At 44.6% G+C, this 14,549-nt stretch overlaps 1 protein-coding gene across 1 annotated transcript in view; it reads right to left on the bottom strand.

Annotated features, from left to right (window-relative positions):
- SPAG17 (sperm associated antigen 17) overlaps window positions 1-14,549 on the bottom strand; it is a 111,012-nt gene continuing 96,463 nt past the window's right edge. The window contains exons 41-48 of the mRNA XM_087756878.1: window positions 12,452-12,554; window positions 11,751-11,847; window positions 10,270-10,368; window positions 8,220-8,371; window positions 7,564-7,733; window positions 4,296-4,356; window positions 2,659-3,053; window positions 1-1,706 (exon numbers count right to left, since the gene is read on the bottom strand). Of these exons, the coding sequence (XP_087613004.1) occupies window positions 1,556-1,706; window positions 2,659-3,053; window positions 4,296-4,356; window positions 7,564-7,733; window positions 8,220-8,371; window positions 10,270-10,368; window positions 11,751-11,847; window positions 12,452-12,554 (1,228 nt within the window). The 3' untranslated portion in view covers window positions 1-1,555. The remainder of the gene's footprint in view (window positions 1,707-2,658; window positions 3,054-4,295; window positions 4,357-7,563; window positions 7,734-8,219; window positions 8,372-10,269; window positions 10,369-11,750; window positions 11,848-12,451; window positions 12,555-14,549) is intronic.

Raw genomic sequence — 14,549 nt, 5'->3', positions numbered from 1 at the left:
GTCTCGATGGAGAGAAGCATTGGCTCTGGTGATAATCACCTGGGAAAGGGGATACGGACTTAGGAAGTTGTCACGCGCCTCTGCAAAGACTCAACTGTTTCTATTCTGGCTGACTGAACAAGACTACTTAACCAAATACAGGACTTAACCTAGGAGCGCCAGTGTCGCACGTTTTGTGAGCTTAACGAGTAGCTGGATTAGCGCTGTGGGAGGAGAATACCAGGTAGGTGGTTTCTCTCCACCTGGAGCTTTTGATGGGAGATGACACTGATCAGAATTTCCAGGACTCAAGACTTGGCAGGAAAAACTAGACTGGTGTACATCCAGTGTACAGAGATGATCCGACAGCCATAGCTTAGTGCCGGGCCGTAGGGGACCGCGTTGGGACAGGGGGCCGTCTCACCGAAACGTGACCTGACTGCCTGAGTGCTTCTCTTCCAGTTCAACACAGAGCGAGAAGTTTGTATAAATTGCCTTCGCTGATCAGCTCCAGATTGTAAGCCCTCAGCTGGAAGGCATTAACTTCTCTGTTCTTCTAGGCTATAATTGTCTCTTACTCTGGGGTAAAATTCCACACTGGAAAAGGTAAGAAGATATTTAAACAGGGAAAAAAGCTATGTTTGAAATACTGCGGGCAGCCCCAGAGCAGATGCAGCAGTCAGAGGTGCATGTCTCGGCTGTGTTTCTTTTGAGAACTGACTGATGCGGTCGCTCTTCTGTTTCTCCAGAGGAGAGGACATGAGATAGAGCGGGGAGGTCTGTACTGCCTTGCTAGATAACACGGCAGGCTTACAGATGGTACAGTTGAAAGAAAAAGGTGATGTCAGTGTTACACATACGAGGCAAACGGGGACTCTTAAGAAGAAACATCCACAGGGCTCCTGCTTATGAACTGTCACCATCGATTGTGTTGTAGAGCACCCGAGTTGACGTGGGCGAGAGGAAACACCAGCCTAATTTTAAACGTGTTGGCTGGTGCTTTGAGGAGAAATTCCCGATAAGGCTTTCTTGTTGGCAGGGCAGACTTACCCGTTCTCTGTAGGGAGTCTGATTCTCCCAGGTTACAGAAACGTGCTGTATGAAAGCACGCGTGCAGAGGGTTGCATGTGTTTGAACTTCTGCTACGGTTGCCCTGTCTATCTGTAAGACTCCGGTCCCTTAGACTTGCTGTCAGTGTCAAAGGGTCAGCAGTAAGACTTGGTTTTAGAAAGTGAAGAGTGTTAAAGAGAGGCTGATTTATTAGGGCTTAACTGCAATAAATCCAGCCTCCCGCTGCCAGGAGGCTCAATGGCTTGTTTAATGTGGAGACAGTTAAGTGACGGATTTGGGACCGGACTGGGGAGGCTCTGCTGCGAGTGCCTCCGCGGACCTGAGCGGTCACAGTCGTCTGTGACCCCCTGCCGTGCTCCCTTTGGTTAATGTTGCACGGTGCTCCCCTTTTCTCATCTCGGGCTGTCGTGTGCGTGATGTGCGCATATTTTGCAGAAGCCAAGAGGAGGAGGTAAAACAACTGTGATGTGATTTACAGCCGGTATCGCTGCGTGCAGTACTTACCTTAACTAGAAAGCTTTTGGGGTAGCGTAATCCGGAGCCGCGGCGTGGGGCTTGCAGGAACTGCCCGGGCTGTCGCTGCCATCCCACCCTTGGGGTATCCTTGTGGGCGGCACTCGTAAATGGCACTGGTTAACACAGCTGGAATATCATGTTAAGGCTCCAGCCATTTCTGTGCGTTTATAGAACTAAAATAATATATATGGAGGCCAGAAGGAATTCTGGAAATAAGGCTGTGAAACAACTTCAATCTGGACTACTGGCCTCAGCTCAAAGACGAAAGATGAGGTAAAACACTGGGGAAGGGCAGGTGTTTTGGAGGCTGGTCTGCAGCTGCGTGTCCGAGGGCTGGGTGAGCGGGAACAGAGCGGGAACTGGTTCTGCTACTGTGCCACCAGTCCTGTCCAGCTCAGCTCCGCGATAATGGGCACAAAAGGCTCCTCTGGGTCACTATGAAGCAAATTTGGGGAGTTTCAGTGTCACTTCCAGGGCATATAAAGTCACCGTGGAGTTGCTGTTAGCTGTTACGCTGGTCAGTCTCAGACACCCCTGAAGATCTTTCTTTCATAAGGGCAGCCCTTACCAGGAGTGGAGTTTCTGGTGTGGTAATTAAAAAAAAAAAAAAAAGTGTTTGGATGCACCTTGCCTTGCTATTTATTGTATAGGTTTTCAGAAGACCTCCCAGGCTTTTAAGTGTAAATTTGAGTAAAAGTCAAACAGAACTTCATCCTTTCTTCAGAACTTGCCCTTAAAAAATGAGCCTGTAATTTTATCCAAAAAATAATTATAGTTTCTGGAGCACAAGGGAAAGAGAAATAATAGTTCTTGACTTTATTTTCTTTACCTCTACCTCTGTCCTCAATTACACAACTGAAAAGCCCACTGAACCCACGCTGGGCTAATTTCTGACGGCATTTGTGCACTTCTGTGCTCGCGTCTCTGCTGACACGGGGGTTGTCTCGTTAGCACCCAGGCTGACACACGACCTTGGTGCTCATGAGGATGCACCATCGGATGCTACTGTAGGTTCAGAAATCTTGTAAAGGATTTCCACTGGGGGTGGTGGGAAAGAGTTCCTGTTCTTTTCATTTATTCTTGAAAAGTCACATCTGTCTGGGCTTACCCTTCTTCCTTTCCCCACTTTTCACTAACATAAATTGCTTTTGGGTCAGAATCTTAAAATGTTCAGTTGTTTTGCTTTTGAAAACACCCATTCGTGTGCTTCTGAAGAGGACCCTAAAGCTTGCTTTAGGAGAGCAGCCTGCGCTGGAAGCGATGCTCAGGGCTCCTGACAGACGGATGGTCCCCAGGGCTGATGCTAGAAGGTGGGTGCGGGAAGGACGACAACAAAGGATATTTGCTCTCACAGGCAGGAGAAGCGTCTCTGTTTCTGTTAATATTTCAATATCGTGGGAAATTTCTTCAAGGCCACCGGTATCTTCCCCTCCAATTACCACGGCAAAAATCTCTATCTCCAGTTCCACCTGCAAGCCTGCTGCCACCTAGGAGAGAGCGGATTGCTCGCAGTAAGGCGCGTTGCGTACACGATCCAGCGCGTGCGGCTGGTTCTTGTTCTGCGCTGCCTGATGAAACTAAAGACTTGGTGCCCAGCGCACGTGATTGTGCGTGCCAGGTACCCGCTGTCTGTTCCACTGGAAAGGTCTGGACAAAACAGCGTCTCTTCACATTGCAGTTTGAAAGAAAACTGCCAGGTGTTTGTATTTTTTCCCCCGTAAATTTCCTTTTAGGTTCCAGAGGGAAAAGGGGAATTGGGAAAGTTGGGAGAGAAGCAAAAAAGAGAGGTGGTCCATGCCCCAAGCCTGTCAGTGTTTGAGAGGCATTTGGACAATGCCCTTAATAACATGCTTTAGCTGTCGGTCAGCCCTGAAGCGGTCAGGCAGCTGGATGAGATGTTGTTGTAGGTCCCTTCCAACTGAACTAGTCTAGTCTAAAAAGAACGTAGAGGTAGGGAGAAAAGGGAGATACAAAAGGGATGGATGCGTGGAGAGGAAAAGAGAATGGAAATTATTCCAGCCATTTTAAGTGCTGGGTCTTGGCTGGGGCTCTGGAGTAGGAGGTTTAACTCGCGTTCTGGCACTGCCTCCTTGCACAAGTCATTGCTGCTTGCTTCCATGCCTGTAAAAGCACTGGCAAGGATATTGCCTGGCGTTACCTGGATGCTGTGGGGACGCTGGCCAGCACAAGATTTGTTCAGATAGGGCACGCAGGTGAAGAGAGAGACTGAACAAGAGCAGGAAGCAGGAAAGCTTCCCACTTAATGGGACAATTTCACATGCTGTGGTGCTTTGCTGGATAAAAGCCTTCACATGGAGAATAGCTGCAAGCAGGAGAAGAAACGCCCGAGGCAAGAGTTTACTAGGTTCAACTCTTGAAGGTATCAGGCAGGAGATAAAGTCTAGGTGTAAGACAGAGCAGATACAACAAATACCCTAAACGATGGGAAAACTCGGAGGTAGTGGCAGAGTATCCTGTTTGCTTCAAAAAAGCCCTCCAACCTCAGTGCTTGACCTGCTCCTTTCCCCTGACCTTAACACGTTTATCCCTCTGCATCCCGGTGCAGGCTCTGAGAGTCGGGGTGCACGGTTGAAGGCAGCATCACTTCAAATAACTCGAAACAATTCCTGTACCCTGCCGGCTCTATTCCCAGACACGGAGCGAGAGGGCCCCTGATGGCCCGAGGGCCAGCTGAGTCTAGCAAAAACCAAAAAATCTGTGTAACCTACAGGTCCTGGCGCGTACGTCACTCTCAGCCCTGTGTGCGGAGGTGGTTGCTTCACCCGAAACCTGTCGGAAAGAGAAGAGAATTAGCTTGCCAGACACGGTTTCAGGCAGGCAGAAGGGCGCTGCTGGGAGCAGGCCACCTGCCCTTCCGCCGCTCGTGCAAGCGACAGCAGGATTTTTTTTAGCTCATCCTTCCCGTCACAGTGTACGGCTTGGGCTGCAGCGGTAACCCTGGGCTCCTCGCCAAGGCTCAGGTTTCTAACAAAAAAACAAAGGAGCAGATCACTGGGCTAAAGTCAGTCTCCAAAGAGCTTGTTACACTGCCTGGTCCTCAACAGAATGTGAAACGTCAGCATTCTCGGCCTGCGTACGCAAAGGAAGGTGAAGTACAAATTACACCTTTTTGGCAAACACCTGTGGGTTGCACACCCAGAAATCCTTAACGGCCTTTATTTAATGTCTTTTGCTATGCTTCTATTGTAGAAGGCATGATACTGGTATAAATTTTGTGTAAGTAACCCTCTTTAATTTCACGGTACCCACGAAGGCAGTAGTTTCACATCTTCACTGATTGTTTCACATCTGTGCACTCCTGCTGCGCACGCAGCTTCCACTGTTACGGTCTCTAAAGATCATCAGAGCAGATATGACCTCTACTTTTGCATGGCTCTGGACTTTATCTTGTGATTTTCACTTCTACCTTGAGAACAGTTACCAGCGTGCAGTTGCACCAGGAGCTGTTAAAGGAGAGGCAGCAGAAGAGGCATTCCTGGTACGGGGCTCCATCTTATGGAAGCTCTGGCAGAATTACAAACCGGCTGTCAGAACTCCTGCGCTTTCTCTGGAGTGCTGGCTGTTAGGAGACACCGGACTTGATTTTTTTGTCAGGGTGTCCCAACACGTTCAGGCTAAGGTACGGACAGTTTGGACAGCACATAGTTAACTACCGACCCTGTCACGGAAAAGTTTCGGCTTCAGCGTGAGGCAGATGCGGCTCAGAATTGCCCACCGTTGGCCCTACCTTTGCCCTTGGCATGTTCCGCTGTCATGCAGCCGCTAGTCACTTAGCTCTCCTCTCGAAGCGTCTACTAAAAGGCTTAAAAGATAAGCTAGATTTATCAGAATCGTGGTGGTATTTTCCTTGACTGTCTACATGTAGTGCCCTGGCGTGAAAAAAAAAATTAATGTACACACCTCGAGCTCTAGGATGTTGGTATATGATCTGCTGATTTTTTCCTGGTATGCACCATGATGCTTAAATGTGCATTAAAGGAAAAAAAAAAGTCTCTTTGGGGCCATATCTAACTAGGCTGATTAAAAAAAAAAACAAAAACCAACCAACACTGTCTCTGCCATCCCTCCTGCTGGCAGGAGCTGTACAGTAGTCTCCCACCTGGTCTTGAACAGGTTTCTAAAGTGCCTAGCAATGATCCCAGCAGGGTAAGTCTCCTGTGAGCTCCTCTCTTGATGGTAATTAGCTACCCAAGGAGGAGAAACAACACGTCAGACACAAATCTTTATGTTTACGTTCCGGCACTGTGGTACCACAGTAAAGGGATGCTGTGACTGCTGAGGTAGTGTCACCGTCACCCTCTCTTGACTCCCTTTTTAAAGAGGCCATCAGACCATAGCTCACCCGCATCCCGAAAAGGGAAGTTTGGCAGGCGCTTGCCCATCTGAAGAGTGCTCCAAAGAAACAGCATCTGGAAGCTGCAGCACGCCAGGGCCACGAGACTCGCACACTTGAGCCCAAGAACGTTTAATGCCCTCCTTACTGTTTTCCTTAACTGGTGCTAATGTTGCAGGGAAAACCAAAGACCATTTATCACCAGGGCCAAGAAGAGGAACCACCTTTTTAATGACCCAGACCAACAGGACAGTAGGACATTTATTTCCATGCTTTCAGTTAGCCTCCGTCTCCTGGGACCTGTGGGTCTAGCAGAAAAAAGGCCCATATAACAGGAGTGGTCCAAGCTTGGCTTACTCTAAGTTCCTGAGAGAACAGTATATAACTGTCCTTTAGGACAAATGGATGAGATTGGCAGCTTTCATTTAACTGCTAAATAAACTAAGAACCTCTCCAGCTGCAGGAGGTAGCTGAGGATAGGTGGGAGTGAGAAGCTGACATTGGAAAACTTTGGTGGGAATAGCTATCTTAGAGCACAGGAATTTAAAAAGCTTGGATTTGGCTTTGGGGCTTTTGAGCCATCTGAAATGAAAGCTTCCCACCAAGCACTGCAATTCTTGAAACCACCTGGTGGGATTATAACCATTCAAATGAAGCTGTTTTGAAGTGCCAGACCTTAGGTGGAAGCCCAGAAGCTGTAAGGACTTAAGAGACCCTTGTTGCAGGCTCTCCTTGAAGCTAAAGGGCAAGGTACATAACTGCACTTGCCTCAGCTGTGCTACGAGCAAACCGAGTGGGAGGAATATGCTTTGCCCCATTTTCCATCCCACGTATGGCGCCTGGGAGGACGGGGGTCGTAAACACACCTGCCTGACTGTCGCTGAAGTGAAACCACGGGGGCGGTGCTGGTGCAGGAGTGACTGAACATAGGTACAGTCACTCCAAAGACGAATTCTAGCACAGAAGAGCAGTCACAAGCATTTTCTTACTGTATTTATATATTCTCTAAACCGGGGCTGGGTAAATCTGATAATTTCTTGCGATTTGTCATGCAGTGCAAGAGACGGTCTGCTGGACTGCAGACCTAGAAATGGACGTACTCGTACCACCGAGTGTGGTGCTCTCTTGTCCCACACGCTGACGGGGTGACGTGTGAATAAATAAATGCTTTATTTCGTCCTCGTCCTCTGCTTGTTCCCAGTGTCATCACTGAAGCTGTTTTTTCAGCACAGCTGAAGACAGGTGGCTGCCTCAATGCCGCTGTGCCCATTTAGATTTAGACTGGCAGCATCCAGCGGTACTTCCCAAAGCCAAATTAACACTGGGTACCATGAAGGAGTTTGGTCCCTGAACCTGAGAAGTTCGATAAGAACCAGTAAATAATCTGCAGTGGGCCAGGGCTATGCATGCAGGACCTGCTGTTCCTTACTGGTTTCCATCTTCCTAATAACACTAATATGCAAATAACGCTGAAGTATTTCTAATATTATCTCCTCTCCTATATCCCGTCAGTCATTATCAAATGATTCCAAATATAAAAATACCATTTGTTATCCCATGTTACTTAGATCAGAAGGTTGACAATTAACAAGCAATGCATATTTGGACAGTTAAAAACCAAGGTACTAGGAATCCAAACTGACCTTGAGAAGTTGACGCCAACATTCTTCAGGATCACCGTGGCTGCATAGGTGCAGCCTTCCTTTAGCACTCCAAGCGTCACTCTGGGTGGAATGAGGTGGAAGCCACTAAGATGCTGTCTTCTTGTTGCAAGAGAAGATGTGTTGACCTTCCCTGCGACAGGATCTTCTATCTTTGCAAACAGAATGAAAATATTAGACAACAGGTAAAGCTGGTGGCCATCAAGTTAGGTTCAGAGTTATTTAACCTACATTTGACCTCTGTCCACTCATCCTGAAGAATTACAAAAAGACACCCTAATTTGAGTAAAACTGAAAAGGCACTTTGAGTATTGTCCACAAATTCATACTGGTTTGAGTTTTCAGACATTAAGCCATTGAGATGTATCGGGGGAGCGGGGGAGGCTCTGCTCTTTTGGAAATCAGGGCTTCCATGTGGGTGCCTGGTGCAGAGCTATGCGTTCAGCATACGAGTCTGTCCTCGCAGCTGAGAGGAAAGGTACTTTTAGAATTGCCAGTAAACTTGTACGTAAATTGCAACTGCTATTGTTTCAGTAAAGAGATTCAAAATACCTTATGGTATTGCTCCAGAATGAATATTTCATGCAAAAGAGATGACTAAAAGGATATGAATATCAACAAAAAAGATGTTATTTTACCCTTTTATTTGGTATGGAGTTTGGTTGTCTTCCCTGGAGGGATGACGGTAACTTCACTTTCTCTCTTCTTGGCTGTCCTGCAGCATTCACCAGCAGACTCTGAACTTTACTTTGAGAGGGTGTCTGTTGTGATCTTGCAGCTGTGTTTAGGTCTGGGAAGGAAAGATTTCCAAAACCATGAAAAACAAAGCATTATATTCAGCCTAATCCTGAAGTTCTTGTTCAGATAAGACTTTTATTTTCCATGAAAGCATTTGATTAGCCCAAGGACAGAAGAATTGGTCTCATTTTTATTTAAGAGGTCAAGAAAGGAATTAAGAAACCCCCTAATAGTAGCAAGAAATTAAAATTTAACTAGTAAATAAAGCTGTACTATGATTATTGGAACTAATTAGTAGGGAGCATCTCAGTGGAAACTCACAATGAAGATATCAACACCTGGGAAAGTGATTAAAAACAGAAGAGGCGGTACAAAACCCCAAGCACTAAAATCAAAATCGAGGACATTACTATTCCAAAGGCATGCCTGCACTGCACAACGACCCAGGCCGCTCAAGTCAAATCTGTATGTCCATGGAAAAACAAATTCCAGTTCAGGCCCCAAAGCAGTGCAGCTCCGCCAGCACAACCGGCTAGGCAGCCCTGGCTCTGAGCAGGATTTATTGTCTTGAAGGCAACAATTCATTCATATGCATGACCTGTATGCTTCTGATTCTGGGCTTAAGATGGTCTTAGCTACCTTGTCATCTTTGAAACGTGCTCCACTGTATAACGTAGATAGACTGAGCACAGGGATGGCCAGAGCAACTTAGATCTAAATACAGCTTCTTTTCCTCGACAGCCTAAGACACATTTAGCTTATTGTAAAGTCCGATAACTTCTGAAGGGAAAACACAAGACAATTATGGTAGCTGTCTTCTCACCAGGGGTCAACCTCTAGATCAATATTTTGTACTGAAGAGAATTGGTTTTTCTCAGTTTGGACTGCAGGCACTGTCTAGCTGGAATGCCAAGTCTGGTCAGTTAGTCACCGCGAGGAGGCAGACATGTTATTTGAGAAGAGCATCTTCTCTAGATTCCCCCTCTTATTCCCAGACAACAGAAATGCAGGTGGTAGAGAAGGGCTTCCCACCTAACACAGCAAATGGCCCAGAGCTTATTAAAAAAAAAAAAAAAAAAAAAAAAAGCCAAGCACGTACATTATGGAAAAAACACTAGCATTCCCTGTTTTGCCTAAAGGTGAGCAGAATTTTTGCTTTGACATTAGAAGTTCGTGTAGTTTTGGCATCTCTCTCCCCACCCCTCCAAATCGCTGAGCCTTTTGTCACCTACTGTGTGGCTCTGGGATTACCGATTCGTACATCTGCCCTGAGGTCTATGGATTATGCATAAATAACAGAGGAAATTGAGCAAGTTTGAAGGCAACAGCTCTTGCGGAGCCCCGCTACTAAGAAAAGTTTCCAGTATGCGTGGAAGGGAAAGGAAGGGGAGAAGGGAAGCTTAACTATGGGATGCAAGGATAGATTTTGCAAGTATGCGCTGCCAAAGCTCGGCTGGTGTGGCATTATGTGAAAGTCAAGGTTGGGGCTAATCAAAGCAGACTGGTGGCTCTCCAGCCGTGACCATCCAAGGCTGTCACCTGACAACAGAGTGAACAACAGTAGACCTAGCAAGGAAAGCAAAATCGAATGGGGATGCTTAAACGGCAAAGACCGTTTAACCACAGCAAACTCTGTTCTAGAGTCTTCTGTTACAGGCTTTAACGAGCAGGGAAAATCAGCTTGTGCAATTTTTTTTAGTAGAGAAATTACTTCTTGGCTTTGTCCGCAGTTCTACCATCCCCATCATCTCACGTTGTTATGGCAGTCTCCTAGGGTGAAGGAGGGAATCTCTCCCATCAGTTTTATACCTCTCCATTTCTGCCAGCCTTGCATTCAGAATGCTGAACAGAGATAGGTGGATTTAAATTTCTATTGTAAATATTTTGTCAAAAGTTATAAGAAGATAGATATTAACCTGCTCCAAACTACGTTCTGGAAGGGAGCTTTACCTGTTGTGCTGCTGGAACCTTCCTTTGGTTTGGAATGAGCCTGCAGCAGGCGGCCAGGTGAAGCTGAGGAATCGCTCGTAGTATTGAGACACTCAGATGCTAAAGGGAAAATAATGGAATACTGTGACAAGTGTTTTTCACGATCGTCATCGTTTTCATAAACACATAAAAAAAATAAATCACAAAGTCTTTGCCCCTTTAATGCAGGCAACCTTTGAAAGCTGCCTACGTAGCCATGAGAGGCTAAGTAAACTCTGCACGTGACATTTTGCTCCACTGGGCAACAGGGATCAAAACCGCCTATTTGTGGTTAGTCATTTCTTGTTCTCTGGCTAACTGAGCAATAAGCCCTAAAGGGCTAACGGACAATCCAACACAGGTCGTCTGGTGATTGCAAAATGAGGGAGTATGGGAACTAGAGGGGTCCGAGAAAGCCCCAGGGAGCACCGCTTTCCTGGTATGATTCTTTGCTGTGCGTGACTTTTAATCTCACTACGTGATTTCGGTAACTTCTCAGGGCTGCTTTTCCAACAGAACTGAAGCAGTCCTCCCAGCGCTGTACAGCTCAAACCGAAGACGATGGTTCGCTCTTCCACCGCTTCCTGCCATCCAGTCACCGCTTTCTCCCATGTCCTCCAAACCCCCTGAGCCTGCCTGTTTCCCACGCCGTATTTCTTTGCCCCAGCCCCCAAGCTGCCCCTCTTACCACAGAGTTTCAGAATTCCAGCTCCCATTTTTTCCCCTACAATCATACTAGTCTTTTCCTACACTTGGCCTCCTTGGTTCTTGCTCATCCACCCCTAACTACTCTTTATTCCATTTAAGTTTTTCTTGAGCATTTTGCAGGCACACCCACACCCCCCCCCCCCCTCATAGCACAGTTGTTCTGCTTTGCATCCAAAGCCTGTGGTGCTTCCACACTCAGTGGTGTCTGCAAAGGCTCCTTTAGCACACTAAAGATAGAAGTCTCATAGACCACATTTATATTAGTGGATTAAACAGGAACATTCCCAGATACTGGAACATGATAATCTGTACCGTTAAATTTATATTTATTTAATGTATTTATTATTTTTAAATTTAATTTAATTAATAAGTTTAATTAATTTATTTCATTTATTTATTTCATTATTTTATAATTAATGCCGGCACGATATTGACTGTGCCATGTAGCAGTCTCCCCAAAACCACTCTCAAGTAAACAAGTTTTGGCCAGGGAAAAGGCCGTGTTGTTTTGGGAGAGTGAATTTACACAGCCTACTCCGTGCTGGTGGATCTCAATGTCAGGGAATGCCGCTGGGCACGTTTCATGTATCAGAATAGATATAGCCACTGCGGTCCACGCAGTTCATGTGTCAAAATGACTGGCAATACATAGGGTCAGATAAAGTAATCTTAGATTTAACTGCAATATGAAATGAGGCAACTGGATAAAACAACGAAGATACTAAAACGTTACCAGGCAGAAGAGCTCAAGTTACCTCTACTGGGTTTTTTGGTCATCTCTAGAAGGAAATTCCCGCTTTGTTTTTTTTGAACTGGAGGAAGTTCCATAGACAGTGCTTCCACATCAGGAAACTGGAGAAAAGTAAGAGGGCTTAGGTCTCCCCACTAAACACTTAGGAAAAACCAGCAGATGCCCCCCCCGCCCTCCCCCCCAAAAAAGGAGAAAAAAAAAAAGGGGTGTGTGTGCAAAGAAGCAGAACCAAAGTGGTAACTATAAAAATATACATAATTATACCTCAGATTCCAAAGCACTTTTCTGAGTATGCTTTATGCACTTGGAGCATTTATCAGGTGAGATCACAACAGAAGAGTTCCCGCGGCCACCGTTAACCCAGGAGGGTTGCTCTCACTAATTCCCTCTCCAGCTGGCAGAGAGGGGCCTTTGAAAGGCAGGTGAAAAGAGCCGAGGTTCAGCTTCTGCTCTGACTCAGACTCTCTCCAGAGTTTACGTAAGGAATCTGCAGAGTTTGTGCTCAATATAACACATACCACCTCCACGATATGTTTCCTTTGACAAGGGCGTATAATTCCTGGTATTAATCCTGCCACAGCTGTCCTCTGTAATGGTTTCTTGAGATAAATGGAGGCTGAGATGTAAACCGACAACTGTCTTTGTGCGAGTGTGACAGAAAATACCTGGCCTAACACAAGGTCATCTGGTTTTCAGCTACGTTACCTCTTTCAGGAAAAACTCCTTGCCGAATTCTGATTCAAAATACGGAGGAAATATTTTGTTTCTTATTGCCATTAAGGACTTCTTTCCTTCATCAAGTTCTTTCCTAAGAAATATTTAACATTGTTGGTAAGGAAAAGAAAGAAAAAAGCATAACTGAGTTAACCCAGTTTTTCAGTGTTATGTCTGAAACATCAAGGAATGGAAGGGATAAAGGCAAGTGGCGTTTTTTTGTTCTGGTTAATCACACTGAGCGATAATCTTGTAATTGGCAATTTTCTCAGTGATAGATCAAGAACGGGCTGGTCTGGCTTGCAGAGAAAACGTCCTCCTCAGACACTGATTTTTGGAAGAGCTGATCAAAATGCACATTGACTGTGGGTTGGCTGCTACAGAGAGCTCCTCCTCAAAGCATGCTCCAGTTCTCTACGCCTTGCGGAACACGTCTGAGACTGCCAGTAGTGTCTTTCCAACCTTCCAACAAACATTTAAATCTGAGAAGTGGTATTTCAGATGCATTGCTAGAATTTATAATACACAATTAATCTAATTTCCTTATTTTATCACAGAAAAACTTGATGGCTCTGTGGATACAGAAAAAGCTGTTCAAACTTCCGAAGGTAAGATTCACCAGAGTAAAGACGGGTTAATGTTTTCAGCTTGATTTACTCCAGTTTTACACTACTATAGTTTCCCTGGCTTGCAGGGCCTAATATCAGCCATGGAATTACCACTCTTAATCATGTTGAGAGTTTTGACGCTGGTTTTAGAGCCAGAATTGCCCATGATGTTCTTGGGTGCTGGCTACTCATATATATATATATATATATATACACTCATATAGAGAGATATATATATATTTAAAGTCATTCTTTAAATAGTTTGCAAAACAGTGTAAAATGCTATATTAAAATATAAATCCGAAATTATAAAAGTTTTTTTTAATCTCATGCAAGTCCAAAAGTAATTAAGAAGTAGGGTGGAAAAGATCTTAGTTTTCAATTGCTATTTAACCTTTCACAATAATAAGAAAAAGCAAGTTTCTGATTATAATATTAGTTCATCACCATTTCAAGTTATTCTGTTTAATCTAAGAAATAGTGAATGACCTAAATAGCTGTCAATATAATTATTTTAATTCCATCGTGAATGAATGTATGTTACTGATGACTTTGTGTTAATCCTAGTTCACATATCAGGTTTTCTATTTCTACATAAATTAAATGCATATTTTTAATTCTTTAAATTTAAACAGTTGTGCTTGGATTACACTGAGAAATTTGATGGATCTGATAGATCCAGAAAGCCCTTTCCTCTAGAACTGAAAACGATAACGGTTTTAATGCACAACACTTAAATGAGAAGTTTTTGTGTGGTACTAAAGAATTATATAATGCAACAATATAATTATTTATCTCCATAGATTAAGAGTCTGTAAATTTACCTTCCAAAAAACCATATTTTTCTCTCAATTAATAGCGGCTTTGAGATTAGTCGTATTTTTTTTTTCAAATGCTTTTGTGAATTACCATATCTGAAGACTGAAATGCAGTGACTCTTGATTTACACCTGAGCAGAAATTCTCATGAAAATTTATTTATCTGATTGTGAAATGTACATTTTTAGCAATATATACTGTTTCAAAGCACCTATATAGATTTTTTTTCTTGAACTCATCAAACAGCTTCACCAGTTATCAGTGGGAGATAAAGGGCAATTTTTTAAAAATAAGAGCAAGTGAAGCAAAGTGGGTTAGAATTAAAGTTGAGGGTCAGCCTTAAATACAACTTTAAGCATGACAAAGATTTTTATACGCATACACACATCTTCCTGTAAAACCACTTCTAACCTGAAGATTATAGCACCTGCCTCAGGACCCCCATGAGAAATACTTCGCCAACAGGAAACTGAGGGACAGCTAATTCCCAAAGCAGAATGTTCAAATGTGGAAAAATGGGCATTGCTTCAGTAAGGCACTGATTTTTAAGATGACCCTAATCTTAAGGTTCTACTTAAAGATAATGAGTTTACCTACTGTCCACATGTTTTGCCTCCTAAAATGCCCTCGGAACTGCAGCTGCATTGCCAGGGTGTAAACCAC

Source organism: Nipponia nippon, unplaced genomic scaffold, assembly GCF_047370975.1.
Source record: "Nipponia nippon isolate SJK-2023a ecotype South Korea unplaced genomic scaffold, ASM4737097v1 scaffold_2, whole genome shotgun sequence".
Classification (NCBI taxonomy): Eukaryota; Metazoa; Chordata; class Aves; order Pelecaniformes; family Threskiornithidae; genus Nipponia; species Nipponia nippon.
This window is presented reverse-complemented; position numbering and strand designations above follow the sequence as displayed.